The 22,240-nt window shown below is 38.6% G+C and overlaps 2 protein-coding genes across 4 annotated transcripts; one reads left to right on the forward strand and one right to left on the reverse strand.

Moving 5' to 3' along the window:
- Positions 1-1,628: 1,628 nt before the first annotated feature.
- On the forward strand, positions 1,629-8,566 carry slc38a8b (solute carrier family 38 member 8b). The gene is made up of 10 exons (XM_055036391.1): positions 1,629-1,817; positions 3,663-3,861; positions 4,551-4,707; positions 4,786-4,887; positions 4,975-5,032; positions 6,035-6,149; positions 6,228-6,375; positions 6,442-6,644; positions 6,997-7,048; positions 8,160-8,566. The coding sequence occupies exons 1-10, from the start codon at positions 1,629-1,631 to the stop codon at positions 8,266-8,268; spliced, it is 1,332 nt and encodes a 443-aa protein (XP_054892366.1). The 3' UTR covers positions 8,269-8,566.
- A 5,690-nt stretch (positions 8,567-14,256) lies between these two features.
- cmtr2 (cap methyltransferase 2) lies at positions 14,257-19,996 on the reverse strand. Of its 3 annotated transcripts, none has more exons than XM_055036382.1 (3): positions 19,974-19,996; positions 17,235-18,494; positions 14,257-16,904 (listed from the first exon to the last, which is right to left on the reverse strand). In XM_055036382.1, the coding sequence occupies exons 2-3, from the start codon at positions 18,483-18,485 to the stop codon at positions 15,858-15,860; spliced, it is 2,298 nt and encodes a 765-aa protein (XP_054892357.1). In that variant the 5' UTR covers positions 18,486-18,494; positions 19,974-19,996; the 3' UTR covers positions 14,257-15,857. The 3 variants fall into 3 exon arrangements, with proteins under 3 accessions (XP_054892357.1, XP_054892358.1, XP_054892356.1); XM_055036383.1 differs by lacking the exon at positions 19,974-19,996 and adding an exon at positions 19,915-19,967; XM_055036381.1 differs by lacking the exon at positions 19,974-19,996 and adding an exon at positions 19,621-19,905.
- Between the last annotated feature and the right edge of the window lie 2,244 nt (positions 19,997-22,240).

Genomic DNA, 22,240 nt, shown 5'->3' on the forward strand with positions numbered 1-22,240 from the left:
TTTTATTCAGTGTATGTAAATGTCTGGTTTCAACCGTAAATCCATAAACATATCTAAGCTCTCTAAACGCCACCTGCAGCTCGTTTGAATCATTTTAAGGCTTCCTCATTATGACTAAGGCCAATGAAATGGAAAATGAAGAGTCATTATTTTGACCTAGGAGTGTCATAAGATGCAGAACAACAGGCGGCAGGGTTTTTATTTGAATGTTTTTCGTCCACAGCAGGCGCCATGCAGCATCAAGCTCGTCAGGGATTATGAAATTCATGTGCCGTGGATTGTTCTATCCATATGGAAGGATTTGGGTACATCAGAGCATAAATCTGTAAGCTGTATGTCACATCAACTTTACACATATTTGAATTTAAAAAAATCCAACAATAAGATCATTTATAAACTATTAATGCAGAATGATCTTTGCTAACCTGCTGCTGCTCCTGTGTAACACGCATACCTGGGGCCACTAAGGCAGGGGTTTGCTAGTGGCTCTTTGGTCCTTCAGTAAGAGCTAACTGGCTAAAAATGAAAAAGAAGAACCAGGTAATCTTTTAAAACAAAGATATAAAAATAAGTCATGGTTTTTGACTGCTTTAAAATTTTCAGCAACATTTGCATTAGATTTCCACAAAGAATGACAGCAAAAGTACCAGTGATGTGTTTTAAAATTTGTTTTCTTTGGAATCTGTGTCCATTATTATTATTACTATTATTATTATTATTATTATTATTATTATTATTATTATTATTATCTAATCTCTTTTATGTTTATTTAAAAACCTAAAAATAGAAGTAAAACTTTGGTTCCTTAGAAATGTTCTAGATATTTGTCTAAAAAGTTGTCTTTTCAAAAAAGTTATATGACATTTGCAGATAAAGAGCTCTTTAGGTTGTAAAGGTGGCAAATTCTAACACTAAAACATGTATAAGCTGACTAAAAATACAAATAATCTAAAAAAAATGTAATATGTGAAAACATTAAAATAATTTAAAAAATGTTTTTCTGAATTGTACTATATTTGCAGTATTACATCACAAAATGCAATGTTAATTTTTACCCCCTTCAGTCAAGAAATTAACTCTTACTGAGATGTGTTGGAGGAAGAATGCATTAAAAAGCTGCCTGACATTATATCTCCAAAACTAGAGTTGGTCATCCATGTTACACAGCAAACATTGCAATTCTGCAGTTGCAAAAAGATCAATATTTTACAATACTAATTCAAATTGTGAGCTTAGACAACTATTCCTTCAGTTGGTTTTGCTCTCATCAGAGAAGCTTTTTAGAAGAAGCTGCCAAAAGCACCACAAACAGTAACAACAAAAAACACACGTGTCTGTTTCTCATTGTCATATTAACTCAATGTAATATTCAAAGTAAATGATTTGCATGTTTTTTTGTAGCACATCTCAGATGCTTCATGTTGTCAGTGATGGTTGACTGAACACAAGCAAACGCTCACTTTTGTGTCACATTTTTCACCCGAGTGTGAAATGTTTGACATTCACAATTAAGACCAGTAGGTGCTGCTTTATATACCCCCACACACCAGGTGGTCGCAGTGGTTTCCTGTCTGGGAACGTGTCCTTTTGACGTCCTTTGTCCTGAGTGTTTGAACCGGGTGAGTGTCATGGAGGAACTGGCCCTGGAGAGCATCAGTCAGCTGGCCCGGTCGGGTTCTTTCGCCGACCCCCCGCGGCTCGGCTCGGTCGGGGCGGTGTTCATCATGCTGAAGTCCGCGCTGGGAGCGGGCTTGCTTAACTTCCCCTGGGCCTTTGGGAAGGCTGGGGGTGTGAGTACCGCCATCACCGTGGAGCTGGTGAGTTCAACACGAGCTTCCCCTCGAAAGAAAGTCCTTCACAGTTTTCTTGCTGGGTTTTGCTTCGGACGAAACAGCCGCCAGTTTTTGTGTGGCAAAACAACTGAAAATAATGGTGAAAATCTCGTTATTTGTTGTGCGGTCCAACAGGTTTTTATTGCTTGCTAACGGCCAGGACTCCTAGGTCTTAAAAGCCACGTAGGCACTAATATTTGTCCGTGACGTGACGCGCTATTTAGCTGCTAAGCTAACCGGAAATTGCGAACAATCATGACTTGCAGCAAAATCTTGTCCGAAAGACTTTTTTTTTGTCTGATCCTGGACTGTAAAACAACCCTCTCTTTTTGTGAACGCAGTGCTGACACAAATTCACATTTAATAAAATGTCTTCTCAGTTTTGCGTCCAGTGAGTTAAAATCCCATAAAGTAGCCTAATGGTGAAGCTTAATGCTAAGACATTTCTCAACATTACTGCAGATCACAATTTATCAGTTTTCTTGCCATAAATCATACTGTTTTCAGGGCTTTTTAATTTCCATTTTAACTTTTCTTTTTATTTTTGCTCTATTTTCTCCTTCCCCTTCTAGTTTATTGTCTATCCTGCACCCACAACTCTGATGTCTAAGTTGTATTTGAATACTTATTTCCATTACTGCTTTGTGTTTTCTACACATCTTTCAATAAAAAAAAAAAAAAAACCCCACTGCAAACATAGAAGAGCTGAGCTGAAGAACGAGGCTTTCAATGTTAAGTATTTGGAAGTGCAACCAACACGGATTGAATGATTTCATTCACTTCCTCTGCTGCCATTGCTAAGACTACAGGCAGGTTCTAAAACAGCGCAAGAAATCGACATTGTCATTTACAATTTCTAGCTTGATTGAAACTTTTTTTTGGGAGAAATCCACTACAATTGGAGTAATCCCAGACAGAGCAGTGAAGGGAGATGAGAATCACGATGAAGGCAATGGCCAGGCTAATGCTGACCTGCAACCCTCTCTCTCTCTCTTCTCGGTGTGAAAGAGGCCTCCTTTTTCACAGCTGAGCTCTAATGAAGCTTTAAGTTTTGGTGTGGACTTTCACCGAATTGCATCTGACTACAGTAAAACATGCTTTCTAAGAACAAGCAAAGCAGGAGTCTGAGTTTTATGTTGTTGTTCCAGGATTTTGCTCCTGATTTACTGAATCTTAATACCTGTTCAGGTCCATAATTTTATTTCTCATTTGTTAGCATGTGAGGCATAAAAGCAAACATACTACCACTCTCATTGGTGTGACCCATATACGTATTTTAACTGTTGTATGTTTATAGGGACAATTATTTGGGTCATTTTGGCTTTATCTGATTAAAGATTTTTGTAAACTGTCATAGTTATAAAAAGTGTCTCATTGTTAGTAAATCACAAGTTAATGTTTTTTAGCAATAATAATTCTGGGTTGGGTTCTTGTTTATATCTCTCTCCTGCCAAGAGGGTTGTAACTTTTAGAAAGATTTGTTAGTCACTCATTTATACAGACTCATTTAATTTAATGATTCTCTTGACGTTGTAGATCCGTCTTCATATAGCATTAAATGCTGTGAAATGAGTTGGATTGTAGTTCTTTAAGAAAACTTTGTTATTCTGTTATGCTATCTTGATCTTTGTTTTCTCATTTGTAAGCGATGGTGGTGATGCCAAGGTTAGTATTTCTGTTCTAGTTATGGTGAAAAATTAAGTAATTTTGAGAAAACAGGCTGTGGTACAACATTCACAGGTGTGTCCATGGCCATAAGTCTAAAATCTTCGAGCGGGAGTGACACCAAATATGGATTAGTGTTGAACTCTTCATCGTTTTCCTTTGCAGGTGTCTCTGGTATTCCTCATCAGTGGTCTGGTCATCCTGGGCTATGCGTCGTCCGTCAGCAGACAGAAGACCTATCAGGACGTAGTGAGGGAGGTGTGTGGACGAGCTGTGGGACGGCTCTGTGAAGTCTGTTTTTGCTTCAACCTCTTCATGATAAACGTCGCCTTCCTGGTGGTGGTGCAAGACCAGCTGGAGAAACGTAAGTAAAGGTAGAACGAGCTGGGCAACTAGTTTATGATTTGATAATTGTATGTTCTTTATCTCTTTCTCATGTAAACTCAGGTAAGACTTTGAGTGTCATTGATGAACTTGGTGACCTGGACAATAATATGTCAAGGAAACTAAAACTTGGCTCCTGCTCTGAAAGATGTTCTTTTTCAGCTTTAAGATATTTGATATTTTGCTTTTCTTATCTTTGAGTTGTTTCAGGTAGTAAATGTTCAGCTTTTTTCAGTTTTTCCTGATATTTAGCTCCACTATTAATGCATCCAAATACTTGTTATGCCTTGTGTCATAATCCTCTTTTGACTCCAAAGCCTTGGGTCATGTAGCGAACATTGGCTCTTTAAAATAAAGATATTTGCAAACTAATCTGCAATATAAGTTGCTTTGGTTACAGTTTGATTGCAAAAATTTTTTTTTTATTGAACATTTACAGTAGTTGGAGTATTCAAAGCTAATGCAGCTATGTCAATCATAAGTTGTCAGTCAAAATTTAGCCATTTATGTACAGATTTTAAAAAATCATCTGTGCAAAATAAAGTCAATCACAAAAATGTTCACACACATTCGCAGAAAAACGTAATATTTGAGAGTTTAGCTTTATCAAAAATTTTGCAACAGAATGTAAACAGAAGCTCAGTTTTTTTTCTCTCTCTCTCTCTTCAGTGTGTATTTCTTTATACGAGACTGTGACCGGATCAAGTGAGGCAGACATGCCTTATCACTGGTACACCGACCAGCGCCTTGCCCTCTTCATCATGTGTCTTCTCATCATCCTGCCTCTGTCCATCCCAAAAGAAATCGGCATACAGAAATACACAAGGTACTCTGTGTTTATATCACCTCTGATAATGTCATATATATATATTTTTTAATTTTTTGAATTTTTTTTTTGTGTCAGTGTATTAGGGACGCTTGCGGCTACGTATCTCTGTGTTGCAGTCGTCGTCAAGCATTACCTAATGGACAGCCACAGGATTATTTACCCACAGCAAAGCCGAGGGTCAGTACCTCTCATTTTTCTTGAATGGTGTTTGTACATATCTAGCGTTTTATCTAATTTACAATAGTAAATATGTGTATCTTTCAGAGTCAGTTCCTGGACCTCCATGTTTAGTGTGGTACCAACCATTTGCTTTGGCTTCCAGGTACGATCATCTTCAACCACATTCAAGTTGTCAATGATGAGCACAATGTCTTTTAGCTTCCTGTTTCTTGCAGGACTTTCTTTTTGCGTTAAAGCACGATTTTCTGAGAAATCATTCCTGATTTTGTTGAGTTATTTTTCAAATCCTCTTTTATGTTTAAAAACACAAAAACCAATAAGATAATTTCCACTTCTAAGAAATGCCTAAAATATATCAAATGAAATGTAATCATCGAGGCTTTCTATGATATTTGGGCCAGTCTGGGGGAGATGGATTTTCTAACATTAGGCTGCAAAGCAACAACATCATGCAATTGTTACTGAATGTGTTGCCCAGTGACAGAAAACTGGATTTAAACATACAAAATTCACAGCTTCCCTGTTTTTAGTCTTCCAATTAGTTCTCAACTGCTTCTAAAAACAGCCGAAGCTCTTAAACAAACCTCCCAGAAGTTTTCTGAAAAAAAGTTCATGTTTCTGGTCTCTGAGAAATGAGCCGTTTCAAAAAATCTCCTGATTGGTGTTACATGGCACTACACCGTTACCTAGCCACCCCAGGGAAGCCCAACCTCGCTACCTAGCAACCGAAGTGGAATTCCAGCAGGTTTGGTTAGTCGGTTTTACTGCTGTATGCTCTGTTCAAGGGCTGCTGGAAAAGACAAGTGTTCAGTTGTTCACTCATCATCTAGAAACCATGTGCTGCATTTTTGTTGGCTCTACTTCTGCTTTTGGATGTCTAAGATGTACAGTTGAATAATTGCACATCTATTTGGAGCCATTTCCATGCACAAGTGTTGAGCAGCAGCTTATTTTGATTTAAAGTGACAGGAGCTCAAAAAAGGGAAAAACTAACCAAACAAAAATCTCATTATCTAAGAATGATTTTATGCAAAAAAATGTGATGAACATGTTTTGTTAGCGGATAGACCTACCCCGACCTGTTCAGGAAAGCCTACTAGGTCACATTTAATAAATCAAGAGGAATCCTGTGTTTTGAGTGCAGTGCCATGAAGCCTGTGTAGCAATCTACAGCAGCATGGAGAACCAGAAGCTCCTCCACTGGGCGGCCATCTCTGTGCTCTCCATGTTTTTCTGCTTGCTCACTTACACTCTGACTGGTGGGTTCACTTCTCAAACATCGGTCTTTCCCCAGAACGTTCTCACCTGTTGACCACGTCCACTTTCTCTTTCACCAGGTGTGTATGGCTTCTTGACCTTTGGGCAAGCCGTAGCCTCAGATATTCTGATGTCGTATCCTGGAAATGACGTGGTGATAATCATCTCCAGGCTGCTTTTTGGCGTATCGATCATCACGATATATCCCATTATTCTTCTGCTGGGGAGGTAATTCCAGTCTCAGTGGCGTTTGTGTGGTTTTGAGGATCCTCATGTTGTCTCTGTGTGGAACAGATCTGTGATCCTGAACCTGGTGCTACGACTTCAAAGAAATCGTTGCGGGGTCGTCACTCATTCGTTTGAGAGTCGCTGCAGAGTCATTCTGACTGTGGCCTGGATCGCCTTCACGCTTCTGATTGCCATGTTTGTCCCAGACATGGCCGACGTCATCAACGTCATTGGAGGAATCAGTGCCTTCTTCATCTTCATCTTCCCTGGCAAGCAGAAACGTTATTTATTTTTTTTATCAATTAGAGCACGTTTAAACTCTAAACTCTCGTTGGAACTGGTTGATATTTAATGTAGCCGTCTGACCGTTGTGTCTACTGCGAAATGAAATTTATGTCATTAAAAAAACTAAACAAATCTAATTCAAATTCACATTTTTTATTCGCTCTATTTAAAAAGAAAAGAAAAAGAACAGGGAGACAGAGCAAAGCAAAAAACCCTTTTTAGCAGACAGAAAACTTCCAGCAGAACCAAACTGATTATCTGGTTACACCTTAAATCTGCTTCATTGTTGAATTGATTATGCAGTAATAGTCTTGTGGTGTTCTCTGTATGCTGCAGGTCTTTGCTTAGTGTTCACAATGCAAACTGAAGATGTCTCTCCAAGACTGCGGTGAGTGTAAATAGTGTATTTAAACCATGGACAGGGCCGCAAATACAATGTGTTGGGTACAAAAACTACAAACATCCACAATTTTACATTTTCAGTTTCCTACACTAGTAGTTAAAATAAATGCCCTATTGCCCTTTTGGGTAATTTTTGTTTTTACTTTGTCGATGAAGGTCTAATCGTGAAATGCTTTAGATATATTTTATGAGAGTTTTTGTATATGAACTGAGCATTAAGCCTTCGCTACTGAGAAAGTAAATGCCTTTACAGCCAGAAAACGTCTGCACAAGTTTAATGGGAGCTGAGCGAGGAGGAAACGTTTTCACTCAGAGAGAAACATAAAGGCGAGCAGGTTTGTCAGAAAAAGATGTAGACAAAGACCAGAATATGTTTACTCTAGCACAAGCAAAAGTAGTCATAAAAAACTACTGGAGTAAAACAGCATTTATTTACTTATTATTAAAATTATTGGCTACTCAAGTAGTGAATAACTGATTTAATTTGTAAAGAAAAATGTATTCGGACAAAATTCACAAATGATTTGCAAATTAAAATGAAGAATAAAATTACAAGTTTGTCAGACTTAATTATCATTGCTGAATAAAAAAAATTACACTTTTAGAAACTTAAAAAAAAAATTTTTCATCAAACATAAAACTTTTGAGAATAATACTTACATTATACGCATGCTGGAACGATGCAGAACAAACCTGCTGAGGTTCATTTTACCCATCAGACGCAGTGGATAGAAAATAACATCAGAACAATGTCGGCTGTTTGTAAACAAGACGTCTCACTTCGTCATAAACTAAATGTGTTTCTGTGTGTGATGTACTTTTTTTAAAACATGTTTGTTCTTCATATCTCAGTAACTTGAGGGTGTTACAGTAAATTGTTCTCAAGTAAAATTACTTCAAAATAATAGCAAAGTAAGAAAAACCTGTGGCATAATAAAACTACTTATTTTTTCCCATTAAGTTACTGAAGTTGATGTGAGTAAATGGTATCAGCTGTTATAGTTATGAAATGTGCCTGTAAAGTGCACAGTTCTGCTCCTTTAGTTAAAGACAGTTGTTCTTCCTTCTGACTTGTTGATTTTTGCTTGCCGTTGCAGGAACATTTTAACCGTCTGGGGCGTTGTAACAATCGTGGTTGGAGCTTTCATCTTCGGACAGAGCACCACCATTGCTGTGATGGAGATTTTCCACAAGTTCAAAGCTTAACAAAGCAGGTCCGCTACAGCAGAACCTCACCTCTTCTGTCGAACTAGACGCTGAATTTCCATGGCTGGCTTTTACTTGTACATTTAAATATACATTTTGTCTTCTTGAGCAGAACGCATATTAATAGAATATGCTTGTGTGCTGTGCAATTTTCAGTTTAAATGGGTTTTATTTTAAGCAGAACATCTTTATGTAATAAGTCCGTATATATCTGATTATGGTTAAGCATGTTTGCAGCAGAAGTATTATTCAGATTGTAGCTGATCCCCAGTACTTGAATTAAAAAACAGCCGGTCTCCACAGGTGATATTGGCTTTATTTCTCCTTTGATGATTTTGCTGGATCATGTCAGGTCACTTGACTTCAAAACCTCCATCATCATCACCATCATCATCACCATCACCGTGAAAACTAAACAAATAAATATTAAAATACAACACAAATCAACAATACAACAACAAACTGGGGAACGCCATTTCTTAGTCCAACGTTTGACAGTTCATTTGGTTCACTGCAATTCCCCAGTTTTATAGGCCCTGCCCTCTTTCTCTACAGCAGCCCGTGAGGTACGTATTAAACAAAAAAATCCCAAAACATTACAAAATACCATTAAACCAAATAAATCACCAACAATGCAAACCAAAACAGACAAACATACATAAACAATCTGCAACAGTCTTAAATTAGAAATTCATTTAAATTGTTTAATTTAAATAAACTACAAATAATTTAGACATTTCATTTTACAATCCGTTACACAGATGATCTGTGTCATTTTGAGGATTCATGGATTCTTACTGAACCTTGCCAGGGGGCGCTATTGCACCATTTATAAATGACAGAACTGTATTCCCTCCCCCACTCCACATCATGCATGAAACTGTTTATTGTCGATATTTTTTAGGCAATATTTTGTCCCCTTTCTGCTCATCTCTGTGACCATGTGCTTGAGTGAAATGAGACGTATGCTTTAAACCTCATTTCTTTCAGTACTTCTCTGTTCTCTCTTTTCCCCCTCCTACCCTAAATCACTGCATTAAATTTGCTGTGGAATTGAAACGTTTACTTTTTGTCCTTGTCAAGCTTAAATGAGTTTTGGGTCGCAGCTTGCAGCTGTGCACATGTGAAGTGATTTACAGTGAATCTACAAACCGGTTCTGTCAGGCTCTGGACTCAGAGGGGGGCTATTATCAGCAACATATCAGGCTGAAATTCAAGAATCAAGCAGATGACGCATGTCTGCCTGAACTCAGAGAAAATGATGTTTAAATGCAGAGCAGCTTTGATGGATTCTTCTCTTATGTAACGGATGTTTTCATCTTGGGTGGAACTACTTGTAGTGGCAAAACCTGTGACACTCTGCTTGTGTTTAGTCCTCAGGATTATAGCTTGACCTGGCCAAATGTTTAAATCCATTAAATGCAGCTGGGGAAAAAAAAAAAAAAAGCTTGAAAATCACACAGAGCCTCTCATAAATCCTGCAGCTGCTCTCTGGCTTTGTGAAGTAAACGTGGTTCTAACTGGCATGCAGCTTTCAAAAGATTAACACCTCTGCTGCCATTTGCAAACATTTGAGACTTTTCTGTCCAGAAATATAAGGTTTAGCTTAACATTTTCATTTTGCTAAGCATTATTCAGTACCAACAGATGAGAGACTGTCATTATTCCACAGCTTAAGCCAAAAAAGAGAAGAAATTAGTTTTTTTACTGCTGTAAAAAAACTAAAAACTGCTTCAATTGGCTCAACCTGCATTAGGCACATTTGAACCAATCTGGGACTTTTTAATGGTTAGGTATCACTTTTTAGGCACAGATGTAAGTGACTATTTAATTGCAGTGAATTATCCCCAGACTGGGGCACAAACTGTAGAAGGGTGATACACTCAAATTACAATTTCATCCAAAGTACTACAATTAATAACTTAATGTTTTATTAGGCCAAAACTTTAATAAAACTATCATGCAAAAACGATGCAGTTGGTTCCATTGACTTAAGGCACACGTAAGTTTTCAGGTCACATAATTAGCCTATTTAGCTTAGCTTCACTGTACACAATCCTATTTTTAGTGCCGTTATGCTGACTATTCAACTCGTCAATCTGAATTCAGAATTATTGAAGCATTATGGAATACAAACAATCGTCATAATGAGTATATTTAAACTGAAAGCCGTTCAGTTTGAATGTGTCAAAACTATTGCTGCTAAAGGCTGAGCCACTGAAATGTCAGAGCTGTTTAGATGCCCTTGAAGACAATGACATAATTTCACAAAGGTCATCCTGGCGTTCTGCATTGTTGGATAAAACTGAAACCTCTAACAAGCTGGAATCCTAAATTATTCTCTGCATAATCAGATCAGATTTTTTTCAGTTACTGAAAAATTATTTCAAGCCCTCATTAGAGAAAGATTACTGGTTGCACAGACTTTTAAGTAGTCTTGCTGCAGCAGTGATTAGTGATCAGCATTTTGTCGCTGCAGCTTTTTTAACATTAACTTGGTTCTGATAAGAGCCATAGTGGGACACCAGAGTGAAAATGTATGGTATTCAAAAAGCAAATATATCAATTAGTTGAATTAGGAATAGAGAGAATCTCTGCAGCTTCAGATGCTTCTGTATGACTTTGTTTTCTGTGCATCCAGGTGATGTATATAAAGACGTCCTTGCAGCTCATCCAGCTTCCCATCCTCTATTGAACTGGTGACTTTAGATCTTTGACCTCTGAGACGGAATCGATTCAGTTCTCAGGTACAGGAAGCCAAAGTCAGCGATGTGATCTTGTGCTTCACCAGTAATCAGCTCCAGCTGAAAATCTTTGAATTTGCTGGCTGGAGTTTGTTGGACCATTTTTTTACAGCAATACTAGGACAAAAAAAGTCTGTCAGGCTGCAATTTAGCCCGTGTGTTTGGACAATGGCTCAACAGGCTCCGATGGTCAGAGGCTGTTCATGATGAGTGTCATGAAGTCCTATGACAGCTTAAAGTCTGAACTTTGACTGGGAAATGCTAGGAGTGTGAGCCTAAAGATCCTCCAAAACAAGAAATTTGTTCCAGTGACTCATGTTTTCAGATTACACGAAAGTCAAAGTAAATCTGACATGAAAAATATCATAAAAGCAGCTGCTTTGTGTTGTGTTTAGCTCTGAAAGTGATGGTGTTGTGCACAAGTAAGATTTTCTCACGAGTCTGAAGATAAGAAAAGGAAAGGCAGCTTGAAATCTCTTATTTTTTTGCAAATTATATTTGTTAGAGTGGCCAAGACTTTGGTCTACCACTTGTCTGACTTCCTGTAGGAGCTAGCTGCGCTACTGCGACAACAATAAACGGTTCATAAATCACACAATGAGTCAAAGGAGGCAAAGTAATCTGGTTACTGGAGGGAAATTAGGTCCAGGATGCCCTTTCCCAAAATGAATATGTGTGGCTGACTTCTTATTTGCAGGACACATTTCATTTTTAAAGTCACACATGACCTTTATAACTCTGTTCTCTTCCATCCACAGTGATTTAAACAGTATGCTACTGCAACTCAGATGAACACTATATACTCTGAGTTAGATTGTGAGCTGATATTTTATGGTGTTTAAAAAAAAAATGACTTGGTTTCTGTTTCTGGGTTCCTCCAGGAAAATGTTTTCTTTTTGCTTTTGCTCTGAGATGAAAGAGACACAGTGAGTTTTCCATCTGAATGCTGCTTAAATGATTTGGAAATTAATTTAGAGCAAGCCTGAATATCAGCTCTCATGTACAATATCAACCATTTAGTCTGTATTTTGATTCGTATCTTTAAGAAATATTTGAATGTGAATGATTCAGTTGTTTAGACTTTATTTGACCTAAAAAAATAAATAAATCTGAGTTCATCCGAAGTTCACGAGATCACCATCTGATCACTTAATCCACAGATTTAACAGTTGTCTGTATCTGCTGCAGAGCTCAATAGAAACACTCAGATCAGGGGTTGTGTTTGTCTTAACTCACTTATTCAAATATGGCTGCAGACCAAGTAAATGAACCCCATCCTGTCAGTGTAAGTCTCTATGGTGTCTCAGATGAAGAAAAACAAAACTACTTTTATGAAAAAAACTAAATGTTCACAAACTATATCTGTTATTAAGTTTTTAAAAAAGTTATTTACAGCTTGTTCCTAAATTTGTTGACAGAAATGTTATATGTTCGCAACACGGTGAAGATTCAAAGTGGAAAATATGTTTTACTCTATTAGTCTCGGCGCCAGGAAGCCCTCCCCGTCTGAAGCATTTCAGATCCTCCTGGTCGAATCACAAGCCTGAATGAATCTTGGAGTAATTTTGGTAGACATAAAACTCCCAAAGCTTTAGAAATAACTTCATAATTATTTTTCTGTTTTAAGATGGGGCAGGGTGTGTTGTTTTTGAGATCTTTTCGCCAACTTCATGTTGTCAACCAGGTTCTAGTGAAGTGATGTCCTGATATTCAGTCAATGGTGTGGCATGATCATTTCAACCAAAATATATGATTAATCAAAACGGAGGAGGAAGGGATGAGATTTACACTGGACCATAATGGTTTGGATAACTACTGTACTTTTTCCTTTGATAAATGGAAACATTGAAAACTGCGTTGTTAACTACTGTATACTTAATTTTTAACATAATTGTTTTTCAACACTAGTCTGCGAGGACTCCAGATCTCAGACCAAAAAATATTTTCAATAAGTGCGTTTAAAATCATAATTTTAAATGTTTATTTCATTAAATTTTATTTTTAATGCTGCGTTTAACCCACAAATCAGAACTGCACAATAGATCAAATCCTCACTAAGGTCAATGTGACATCACTGTGTACCATACCTCAATTGCAATGCAGCAAACATGGTAATTTAGACGTAAAATAAAAAAAAATATTGACAGTTTAGATGAATATTTATGGCCTTTTACATCCACAAATAGAGCTTAATCAGAAAGCAGTTATGTTGAAAGAAAAATGTAAATTACTCACAAAGAGTGTCGCAAAATCAGATCACAATACTTTTTTGTATTTTTAGTGAAAATATAAAAAATATGCAGAGCAGAAAACCTGCCATTATGATATCAACGCAGATAATCTGCAATGCAGATTTAATATGTATCTGCATGATGGAGCTGCATGAATGAATGGAATAATATATTTTTTTGGATCAGTAGTGAAAATATGAGTCATTTCTTAGTTAAGGGTGATTAATAATCAATGTTTTGAATATTCTGAGGCAAAAGAATAATTTACTACAGTCCTGTATCACAAACAAAAAACATTTATTTCAGTGCACATTTTTATTTTTTGTTAAGAAAATAAGTTATAGACTCTTACAAAATAAAATAAACTAAACTCAGAGCTATAAGAACAAAGTCTTTCATGATAAATAAAACAGATTAATAATGCACTTTGTCTTCCCCTAAGCATGAAAAACTGAAACAGAAATTTAGTGTCAACATCCGTAACAGCTAAAAAGATCTTTAGCATCGTGGAAAGAAAATAAATCAGAACAAAAACAAAGGCACTTCGGGGGAAACTTAGCCTCTTTGTTTGGTGCAGAGGATTTTATAACTGATTATTATTCAGCTCCCTTTAATCACAGATCAGTTCTGCTGATCATCTTCTGAAAATAATCTGCATTCTCAAACCTTGCAGGTTTTTGTTCTCGCCTGCAGCTTCACATATAACAAGGAGTACAAGAAATTTGCAAGGTTAATTGAATTTGGACGCTCAAACCTCAGGAGCACCGACCTGATCAGATAACTTCAAATCAATCACAGATGATCAATCATCATGTTTGATCAAATAGTTTCAGGTCTTATGAATATTAATCAAATAAAGATGAACCTTTGTACTGAACAGTTCCACAAATTAGCTCAATGGAAGCAACATAACATCAGCTGTATATTTCCTGCTTTGGAAATTTTTTTTTTATCAGAGATTAAAAATGTGTTGACTGTTTATTCAAAGCTTCAACTTTCATCCAAACAAGCTTCAACTTTCATCCAAACAAGATTGACAGTTTAAAAATTTGGTTGCTGCAAGAAAATACTGAATTCAGTTTCAGCACTATGTGAGGCTAGTTGAGTGTTAAAGTAAAAATAAAAATCACGATTATTCAGGTCAATATTGACATCATGATTGTTTGGCAGTAAATCTCAAACTTTGGTGAAAGAATTAATTTTTAGCACTTTAAAACTGAGCTTATGAAACAAAAACTGCTTTTCTAAAAATCTGATTTTGTTGATTCTATCCTTTTTTAAATGTTTGAATGAAATTTTAAACTAAGATACAAGTCAGATTAATGGCGTGGGCCTAGATAAGTTACAGCAGCAACATTGCTGTCCTGGAAGAGTCAAACACTTCCCAATCTCGTCTCAAGAAAGTTGAGTGGAAGGAAAAAGTGTGCTTGTAAAAGGCATAACTTCATCCTTGACAAGAAAGTCAAGAAAAAAAAACATTCTAGAAATTATGTGAGATTTATAAATCATCAGTATTTTTAGGGCTTAATCTCAACTAGTGCACCAGTTACATTGAACCAGTGCAGAGCCAGAGATTATAACTTAAGAGTAAAACAACTGAATTATTACTCAGTGGTCCAAAGTCCTCTTTTAGAATAAATATGCATTCAAATTATAAATCAAGGATTAGAAATTGTAGAATTTGCTCATGGTTCAGTGTAAAGTTTGCAAAGCCAGTAATATGGGACCCATGTCCTCTGCTGGTGTTGGTCCTTTAATAAATGTGGAAACACTGTTCTCAACAGCCACCCTGTCTGTCCAAAACCCAAATAAAATTAATATAAAACGTGGGGTTTTTCAGGAGGAAACAATGCAGACAAGCTGAAGGCGCCATTTAAACTCTGCTTATTCAGCAGAGCCTTGTCTAAACGTCTCCATGCCACGCCACACTGATGCAGTAACTCAAGCAAACGCAGCGCAAAGCAAAAATTAAGAAGGCCATCATGGACTAAAAATAATTGTTCTTAATTGATCTTATGTAATAATCAAATTTTCTGAGAAACTGAATATTGTATTTATTTCTAGTTCATAGCCATCAAAATGAAAAAAAAAAAATGCTGAAAATTAATTTCCTTCACTGCAAAAACAGAAAGTCTTACCAAGTAGTTTTAGTCTGGTTTCTAGTGAAAATACCTGGAATATAAGAATAAGAAATAAATAAGACAAAACTAACAACAAGTAACTTTTAAGTCAATAATTTCGTGATATTTATGAAAAAGTAATAGTTCCACTAGCAGATTATTTCACTTACAGTATGGGAAAATATGAAATAATCTGCCAGTGGAACTAGAGTTTTTCTTCAATATTAACAAATTATTGACTTAAAAATTGCTTAAGTAAATTTTGTCTGATTTCAATTGTACTGAAACATTTGTACGAGAAACTAAACCAAAATTACTTGGTATGATTTTGTGTATTTGCAGTGTTTTGTACATAATTTTGATTTAGAAAATTAAAGAAGTACAATTTACTTTTACTTAGTGGACTGCTCCTTTAGTTTTGTTTTTCTGTTTGTTGGTGTTAGAAAAATAAATGTCGTATTGTTCTGGAGTGATAATCCACTGCAGCATTAGATTTAGTAAGCTGCCTCCTGCAGCAGGAGATGCAGCTTCTGCTGAGTGATTTCAGAGTTCATGGTCCAGAGGAACTCTGTTAGTCCTCCTTTCAGCAGCTCCTCCATGGGAACAAACTGCAGCACCTGTCTGTCACCCGAGTGTGTTTGGTTCCCCCCCATGTCTCCTTCTCCTCCAATCAGCTGCTGGATGCTGCTCTGCACGTCACTGAGAACCGGGAGCATCGGAGCGGCCGCTTCGGGGCAGAAGCCGACGCACATCAGCAAGGCCCCGACGCCGCCGGACGGGGGTGGACACCTGAAGGAGATGGAGCGGAAACAGGCGTGGAGGCAGAACACAGCGGCAGCGGTGACTCGAGTCAGGGCCGAGAACACCCGCAGCAGCAGGGCGTCCCCGGCGCTCAGGGTCTGCAGGGCAAGCAGGACACATCCCAGCAGCTGCTGCTGGTACAGAGGTTCGCCGTCGTGCAGCAGGATGCAGCCTCTCTGAGGAAACGAAGGCTCTTCACTCAACGTCAGCACTAAATCGTCTACTTGGCTCTCAGCAGCAGCAGCCCACGTTGCATGGCTGTCGAACACCAGACACCGCCTCTTCTCTTTGCTCCCCTCAAGACCTGCAGCGTCAGACAAAATGGAGGCAGTGCAAGCCACATGGCAGGAGCGGCAGGGGGTCACTAGAGTCCAGTCCACTGCTGCTTCCTGTAGGGCTTCATTCAGGTGGGTCAACAGCGCTGAGTCACAGAATGGAGAGTTTCTGACTGCAGGCAGTGCAGCTCCAGTTACAACGTACCATGAATCTACAAAGCAGCTGGAGCGTGGTCCTTCTAACACGCAGCCCAGCCCTCTGTCCTCAGTGCAGTGACTCTGTATCAGCGCAGCCTGGCAGCTCCGCCCAATTCGCTCCCTCCAGCTCAGGTTCTGCAGCTCCCTGCGCTCGTTGAAGGAGCCTGTTTGCTTCTTCTGGCCCAGAGGTCGGCCTGCCGACACGCTGCAGCAGGCGGGACTCACCGTGTTCCTGGAAATCCACCGGCTTCTGGGAAGAAAGCTCACCTGCACACAGAAATACTACAATTAAACATCGCATACAGAAGTAAAACCAGCTGACCAAATGTGCTAAGCTCAGCTAGGGTTGCTAGCAGAAAGGTTGGACTTGGCTAAGGTTGAAAGGTGACAGAAAAGTGCCAATGGAAAGCAACTTAAAAAGAGGAAGGGTTTTGAAACGGCTCGATTTCTAGACGGTAATAAATAAATGAATGAATTGATAAATAAAAACACCCACACATTTTTTTGGCCATACGTTTAAGCGGTTTTAGAAGCAGTAGAGAGCCAAATGGAACAACAAAAACATAATAAGTCCAATTTAATAAACATGCGTCTTACCTGGAAGCGCTGCAGGTATTCATGCACAACACAGTCTCTGATGTGGTCAAGCCGCTGCCTCCGCTCTGTGCTCATCCCTTCAAACAGCCGCAGGTTTTCACCGATGGTCTCCACCTGCAGGGTGTGGAAGTAGGAGCAGAACTCCTCATGCTGCTTCAGAAACGTCTCTGGGATAACCGAGCTGGGGAACAGCGCTTCTCGGTCAGCTAGACTTGGGCCATAATTTCGGATCAGTTTGGAGAGCAGAGGCCTCACCTCCTCCTTGCTCTCGTAGTTCAAACACACGACGTAAACCTCGGAGTTCCCCGCTTTGCTGGTGGCGGGTTTGAAGACGCTGACGGAGCGGAAGCAGCAGTTCAGCAGGAAGAGCAAGCACACAGAGGAGTGTTCATACAGCGTGAACATCTTCAGGACGAAGGAGCCACCGGGGCTCAGGAGGAGCAGCGCCGCAGCGGCCTCGCAGTAATGCAGCGACGCCACCAGCGCCTCCTGCTCGTCCGGATTCTCCTGACAGTCAAAGCTTCCGTCGGCCGTCACCACGTCGACCCGCCGCATGTTGGACACAAACACTTGCAGATCCAGCAGGTGCTTCTGGAGCATGATGTTCCCCGTGTTGTCGGAGCCAAAGAACCACCACGGCAGCGTGTTGGCGATCAGCCGGTCGTCTGCGATGGTCGTGCTCCCTCCGTTGGCCTCGTGGTACGGGTTGAGGGTGTTGGCGACCCAGGCCCAGTCGCAGTAGCGGGTGGACTCGTTCGTTTTCATGTAGTGATTGAGAGCGGTGATGAAGGCTCCTGGAGCTTCACAGAGATGGACGGAGTTCAGCTCCCCGGTTTGAAGCGCCTCCTCTGGCAGAAGGTCAAAGGTCCCCAGGATCTCGTAGAACTTGCACCAGGCCTGAGTGCAGATCTCCGCGTTGGCAGCCGAGCGAACAGCAGCGATCACCTTCCCAGCTCGGTTGGTGGAGTTGGTGTGTTGGTGCCACACCTGTATGTTCTTGTCACTGAGCTGGTTCTTCACGGCATTCAGAGACGCCTTGAGCTCCTGCAGGTGTCGGTGGTCCTCTGCTGGGTGTTTGAGAGCAACATTGGGGTCGGGGATGCGCCATTCCTCACCCAGCGGCTTCATAAAGGTTTTTACTTTGTTAAAGAGATCCTGGATCTCTGCCTGCGTTTCAGGATCGGACGGCACCAAGCTGCAGAAGACCTGCTGCTGTCGGACCTTTCTTCTTGTGCCATTGCTTGAGCTCATCCTCCCCACCTGTAGAGCAAATACGGTATGGGAATTATTAGGATTAAAATCCACATCTTCAATTTCAAATACGTATACGCAACTCTGGAAAAAATTAAGAGACCACTTCAAAGTGATCAATTTATCTGATTTTACATTTTATAGCTATGTGTTTGAGTAAAATGAACTTTGTTCTTTTATTCTATGAACTACTGACAACAGGTCTCTGAAAATCCAAGCAAATAAGTTGTATTTATAAGCAGAAAATCAGAAATGGTAAAAATAAAAAAGCTGCAGTGCTTTCAGACCTCAAATAATGCAAAGAAAAAAGTCAATATTAATTGAGAAACAACAATGCTAATGTTTGACTCAGTATCAAGAGTTCAGAAATCAATATTTGGTGGAAAAACCAGGAGGCTTTCAATGGGGCTTAGTGCAGTGGGGTGTTAAATTTTGGCAAAGCTGTATATTTTATAAACCAAAGGTTTTAATTTTGAGTTTGTTGGTCTATCGTTTGTGGGATTTTAGGCCTTAACCTTAAGTTTATTTTTCAACTAAACATTAGACTAAATATTCCCAGTTGAAAGGTGCAATATTATGCATATTATTTGGCACAATCAAGTTAACTTCATTTGTTATAAAAATGCTGTGGATATCAAATATGGCTTAAAAAATTACTTCATTATTGAACAACTTGAAACTGGGCCTCTGTTTTTTTTTTTTTTTTTTATAAACTCCTGTTCTTTTTAAAACTCCACCAGAGTCAGGTGTTTGCTAATTGCTGCTGGCTAGTTTGGAGGAGCAGAGTGGGAGAGGGCTGCTCTGTGAGGCAGAAACGTGGAAACTGCAGCTGCAGGGGGAGAATCGCCTTCGGTCCGAGTCAAGACGTTTTTGCAGAGCTGAATGGTTGAGGAATCCTCTGGTCTCCATGGCAAACATACATGAAAGAATCAAGGAAACTCTCCAGGTATGATTTTATGTGAAGGGATAACATTATAACATGATGTAAAGATAAAAATAAAGTAGATTTTACATAATGCTGTCCTTTTAAGATTACTTATTTGCTAAAAATTACAGACGGTTCTTTTTTTAGTTTCCTCATTTTTGACATTTGCAAAACACAAAGTGCTTTTCTCTGAACAGCAAAAACAATTACCTGCCAAATCCAGCTTCTTTATCAAAATCCTCAATTCCTCTCTGAAAATTAAATATTTGTCGATAAACACGACAGTGGCTCATTGTGTTTGAAAAGGACAGTCCAATTTACTCGTCATGTTGTCAGAAGGATTATTGTACAGAACCAATAACATGGAAGCACAAAGGCGTTTGAGCTGCGAGGATAATGAAAACACACCGCGTGACGTCCACGCGTGTCACAGACAAACTTTTCAAAACCGTAAAAGATTTGTATTTCCCTAAAACTTTATTCCCCCCAGGGAAAGGTCTGTACCTGTCTCCGGTGTGTCAATTTCAGTTTAAACAACCTGAAATCAGCGAACAGACACTCACCCAGATGATGCGCAGTAAGGAAACGGAACACACCACCCACGTGACTTAAAACACAGAGCGCGCATGCGTGAAAACAAGCCGTCGTAGTTTTCTTAAAGGAGAAGCTCCGAGCAGGCCTGCCGAGAATTGCATCGCTCTAAACTCGCGTATTGATGAGAAATCCGACCGAAGAGGAAACTTTTAAAGACATTCATGATCACGTTTATTAATCACGTAAGCCCTAAAATTGTGGGGGTTTTTCTCAAATTAATTGAAATAAATACGTTTTTTTTTTCCACGTTTATTGAGCCATATATGTGGAACGTTCTTCAATGTCTGATGAACATGTTCTCCGCAGCTGGTTTGAAATTCCCAGATTTTTTTTAACACCATAATAGCTTAAAGCTTTACAAAACCGAGGTCCATTATGTAGAACATTTTATATCACGCTTAACTGTCTAGTGTATTAATGTAGGGGAGATGCATTGTAATTTCTGAGCCTGCTAAAAATGCCAAAAAATCCCCCCGCCCCGAAGCTAAAAAAAAACAACAACAACAACAAAAAAAAAACAGTTACGACTGAAATAGCTTTTTCAACATAATCACATTTGTTCCCTTAATTGCTGGTGTGAGTTTCATATCAATAGGACAACATTTGAGGAAAATGGAGCGGCAAGCATATTTTGGCAGGCTCATAAAAGGCTTTGCCATAAAAGGCATCCCCCTTCTAACATGTAGAAATAACAAATTAAGAGTGGAATAACATTTTCTACATAAGCAGAATAGTTCTATGAGCTACTGCTATGAGTTTCATGTTATTAGCATAATAACATCAGACGAAAATAGAGAGGACATGCAAATTTTGGCAGGCTGAAAATGCATATTGCTAAAAATTGCACCCCCTGTTAACTTGGAGAAATAAAAAGTTAAGAGTGAAAAAACATTTTCTACATGACCAGAGTAGTTTTATGAACTACTGGTATTAGTTTAATATTATTTTGAAAATATTTGATAAAAACAAGCTCAATAATTTCCATTTGTCTCTCTTCTACCAGAAAGTGGATGAGAAAAGTTTTCAATCTGGCACTTTGGTCTCAACTAGAACTTTTTTTGAAGGACAATTTAGTTTACAGAGGCTTCAGAATTAATTTTAATTATGCTTTGGTACCAGTATTTCATAGAAGTGCTCTGGTTATGTAAAGAAAGTTATATCACTCTTAACTTTTTATTTCTGCAAGTTAGCAGGGGGATGCATTTTTTGGCAATATGGATTTTCAGGCTGCCAAATTTGCATCCCCTCTATTTTCATCAAATATTATCCAATTGAGGTGAAACTCATACCAGCAGTTCGTAGAACTACTTTGGTTATGTAGAAAAAAAAGTGTAATTCCTCCTCACTATATTTCTCCAAATTAGCAGGGGGATGCAAATTGTGGCAGCCTGAAAATACATACTGCCAAAATATGCATCCCCTGCTAACTTGGAGAAATAAAAAGTTAAGAGTGATATAACTTTTTCTACATAACCAGAGCACTTCTATGAAATACTGCTATGAGTTTTATATCAATTCTACAATATTTGATGAAAATAGAGGGGATGCAAATTTTGGCAGGAACCAAAGCCATATTGCCAAAAAATGCATCCCCTTCTAACTTGGAGAAATAAAGAGTTAGGAGGGATTTCACCTTTTATACGCAATGACACTTGTTCTCTGAGTTACTGCTATAATTTTCATATGAATAGGACAATAGACAGGGGATGCAAATATTAGCAGGCTCAGAAATTAAAATGCATCTCCCCTACATTAATACACTAGACAGTAAAGCGTGATATAAAATGTTCTACATAATGGGTTTTGTAAAGCTTTAAGCTATTATGGTGTTAAAAGACAAATAAACCTATGAAGGTTTATTCTGTTGGGCTTACTATGTTCTGCTCAATGTGTAAATTATGTAATCTCAACTTTTTTTTTCTCAGACATGTGCGCTTTATTGGGTTCCCAATGAAGCGCACATGTCTGAGAAAAAAAAACCATGCACAAATTACCAAAGTTTTTTGTACTGTTGTAAGCAATAAACAAACTCCCCTTCAGTTCGACCTTACGAGTGGAGACACATTGTTGATGTAATCATTATAAAATATCTTCCAATTAAGTATTGACAAAGATCAATGTGATTTTTACATGTGGTGTAGCATTGTTGTTAGTAGCTGCTGGAAATAACTAAAATACTTACTTTTAATGTAACTTACTTTCCAAATCAAGTAATCAGTAATCTAAGTTACTTTTT

This window comes from Poeciliopsis prolifica, unplaced genomic scaffold (genome assembly GCF_027474105.1).
Source record: "Poeciliopsis prolifica strain line A6 unplaced genomic scaffold, Auburn_PproV2 SCAFFOLD011, whole genome shotgun sequence".
NCBI classification, from domain to species: Eukaryota; Metazoa; Chordata; class Actinopteri; order Cyprinodontiformes; family Poeciliidae; genus Poeciliopsis; species Poeciliopsis prolifica.

Excerpts from the sequence above, each read along its gene's own strand:
- cmtr2 (XM_055036382.1), bottom strand. The coding sequence starts at position 18,485 with ATGAGCTCAAGCAATGGCACAAGAAGAAAGGTCCGACAGCAGCAGGTC. Across the intron at positions 16,905-17,234 it reads AATACCTGCAGCGCTTCCAG|GTGAGCTTTCTTCCCAGAAG; the intron begins GTAAGACGCATG and ends TTCTGTGTGCAG.
- slc38a8b (XM_055036391.1), top strand. The coding sequence starts at position 1,629 with ATGGAGGAACTGGCCCTGGAGAGCATCAGTCAGCTGGCCCGGTCGGGT. Across the intron at positions 6,150-6,227 it reads GCTCACTTACACTCTGACTG|GTGTGTATGGCTTCTTGACC; the intron begins GTGGGTTCACTT and ends CTCTTTCACCAG. Across the intron at positions 6,645-6,996 it reads CTTCATCTTCATCTTCCCTG|GTCTTTGCTTAGTGTTCACA; the intron begins GCAAGCAGAAAC and ends TGTATGCTGCAG.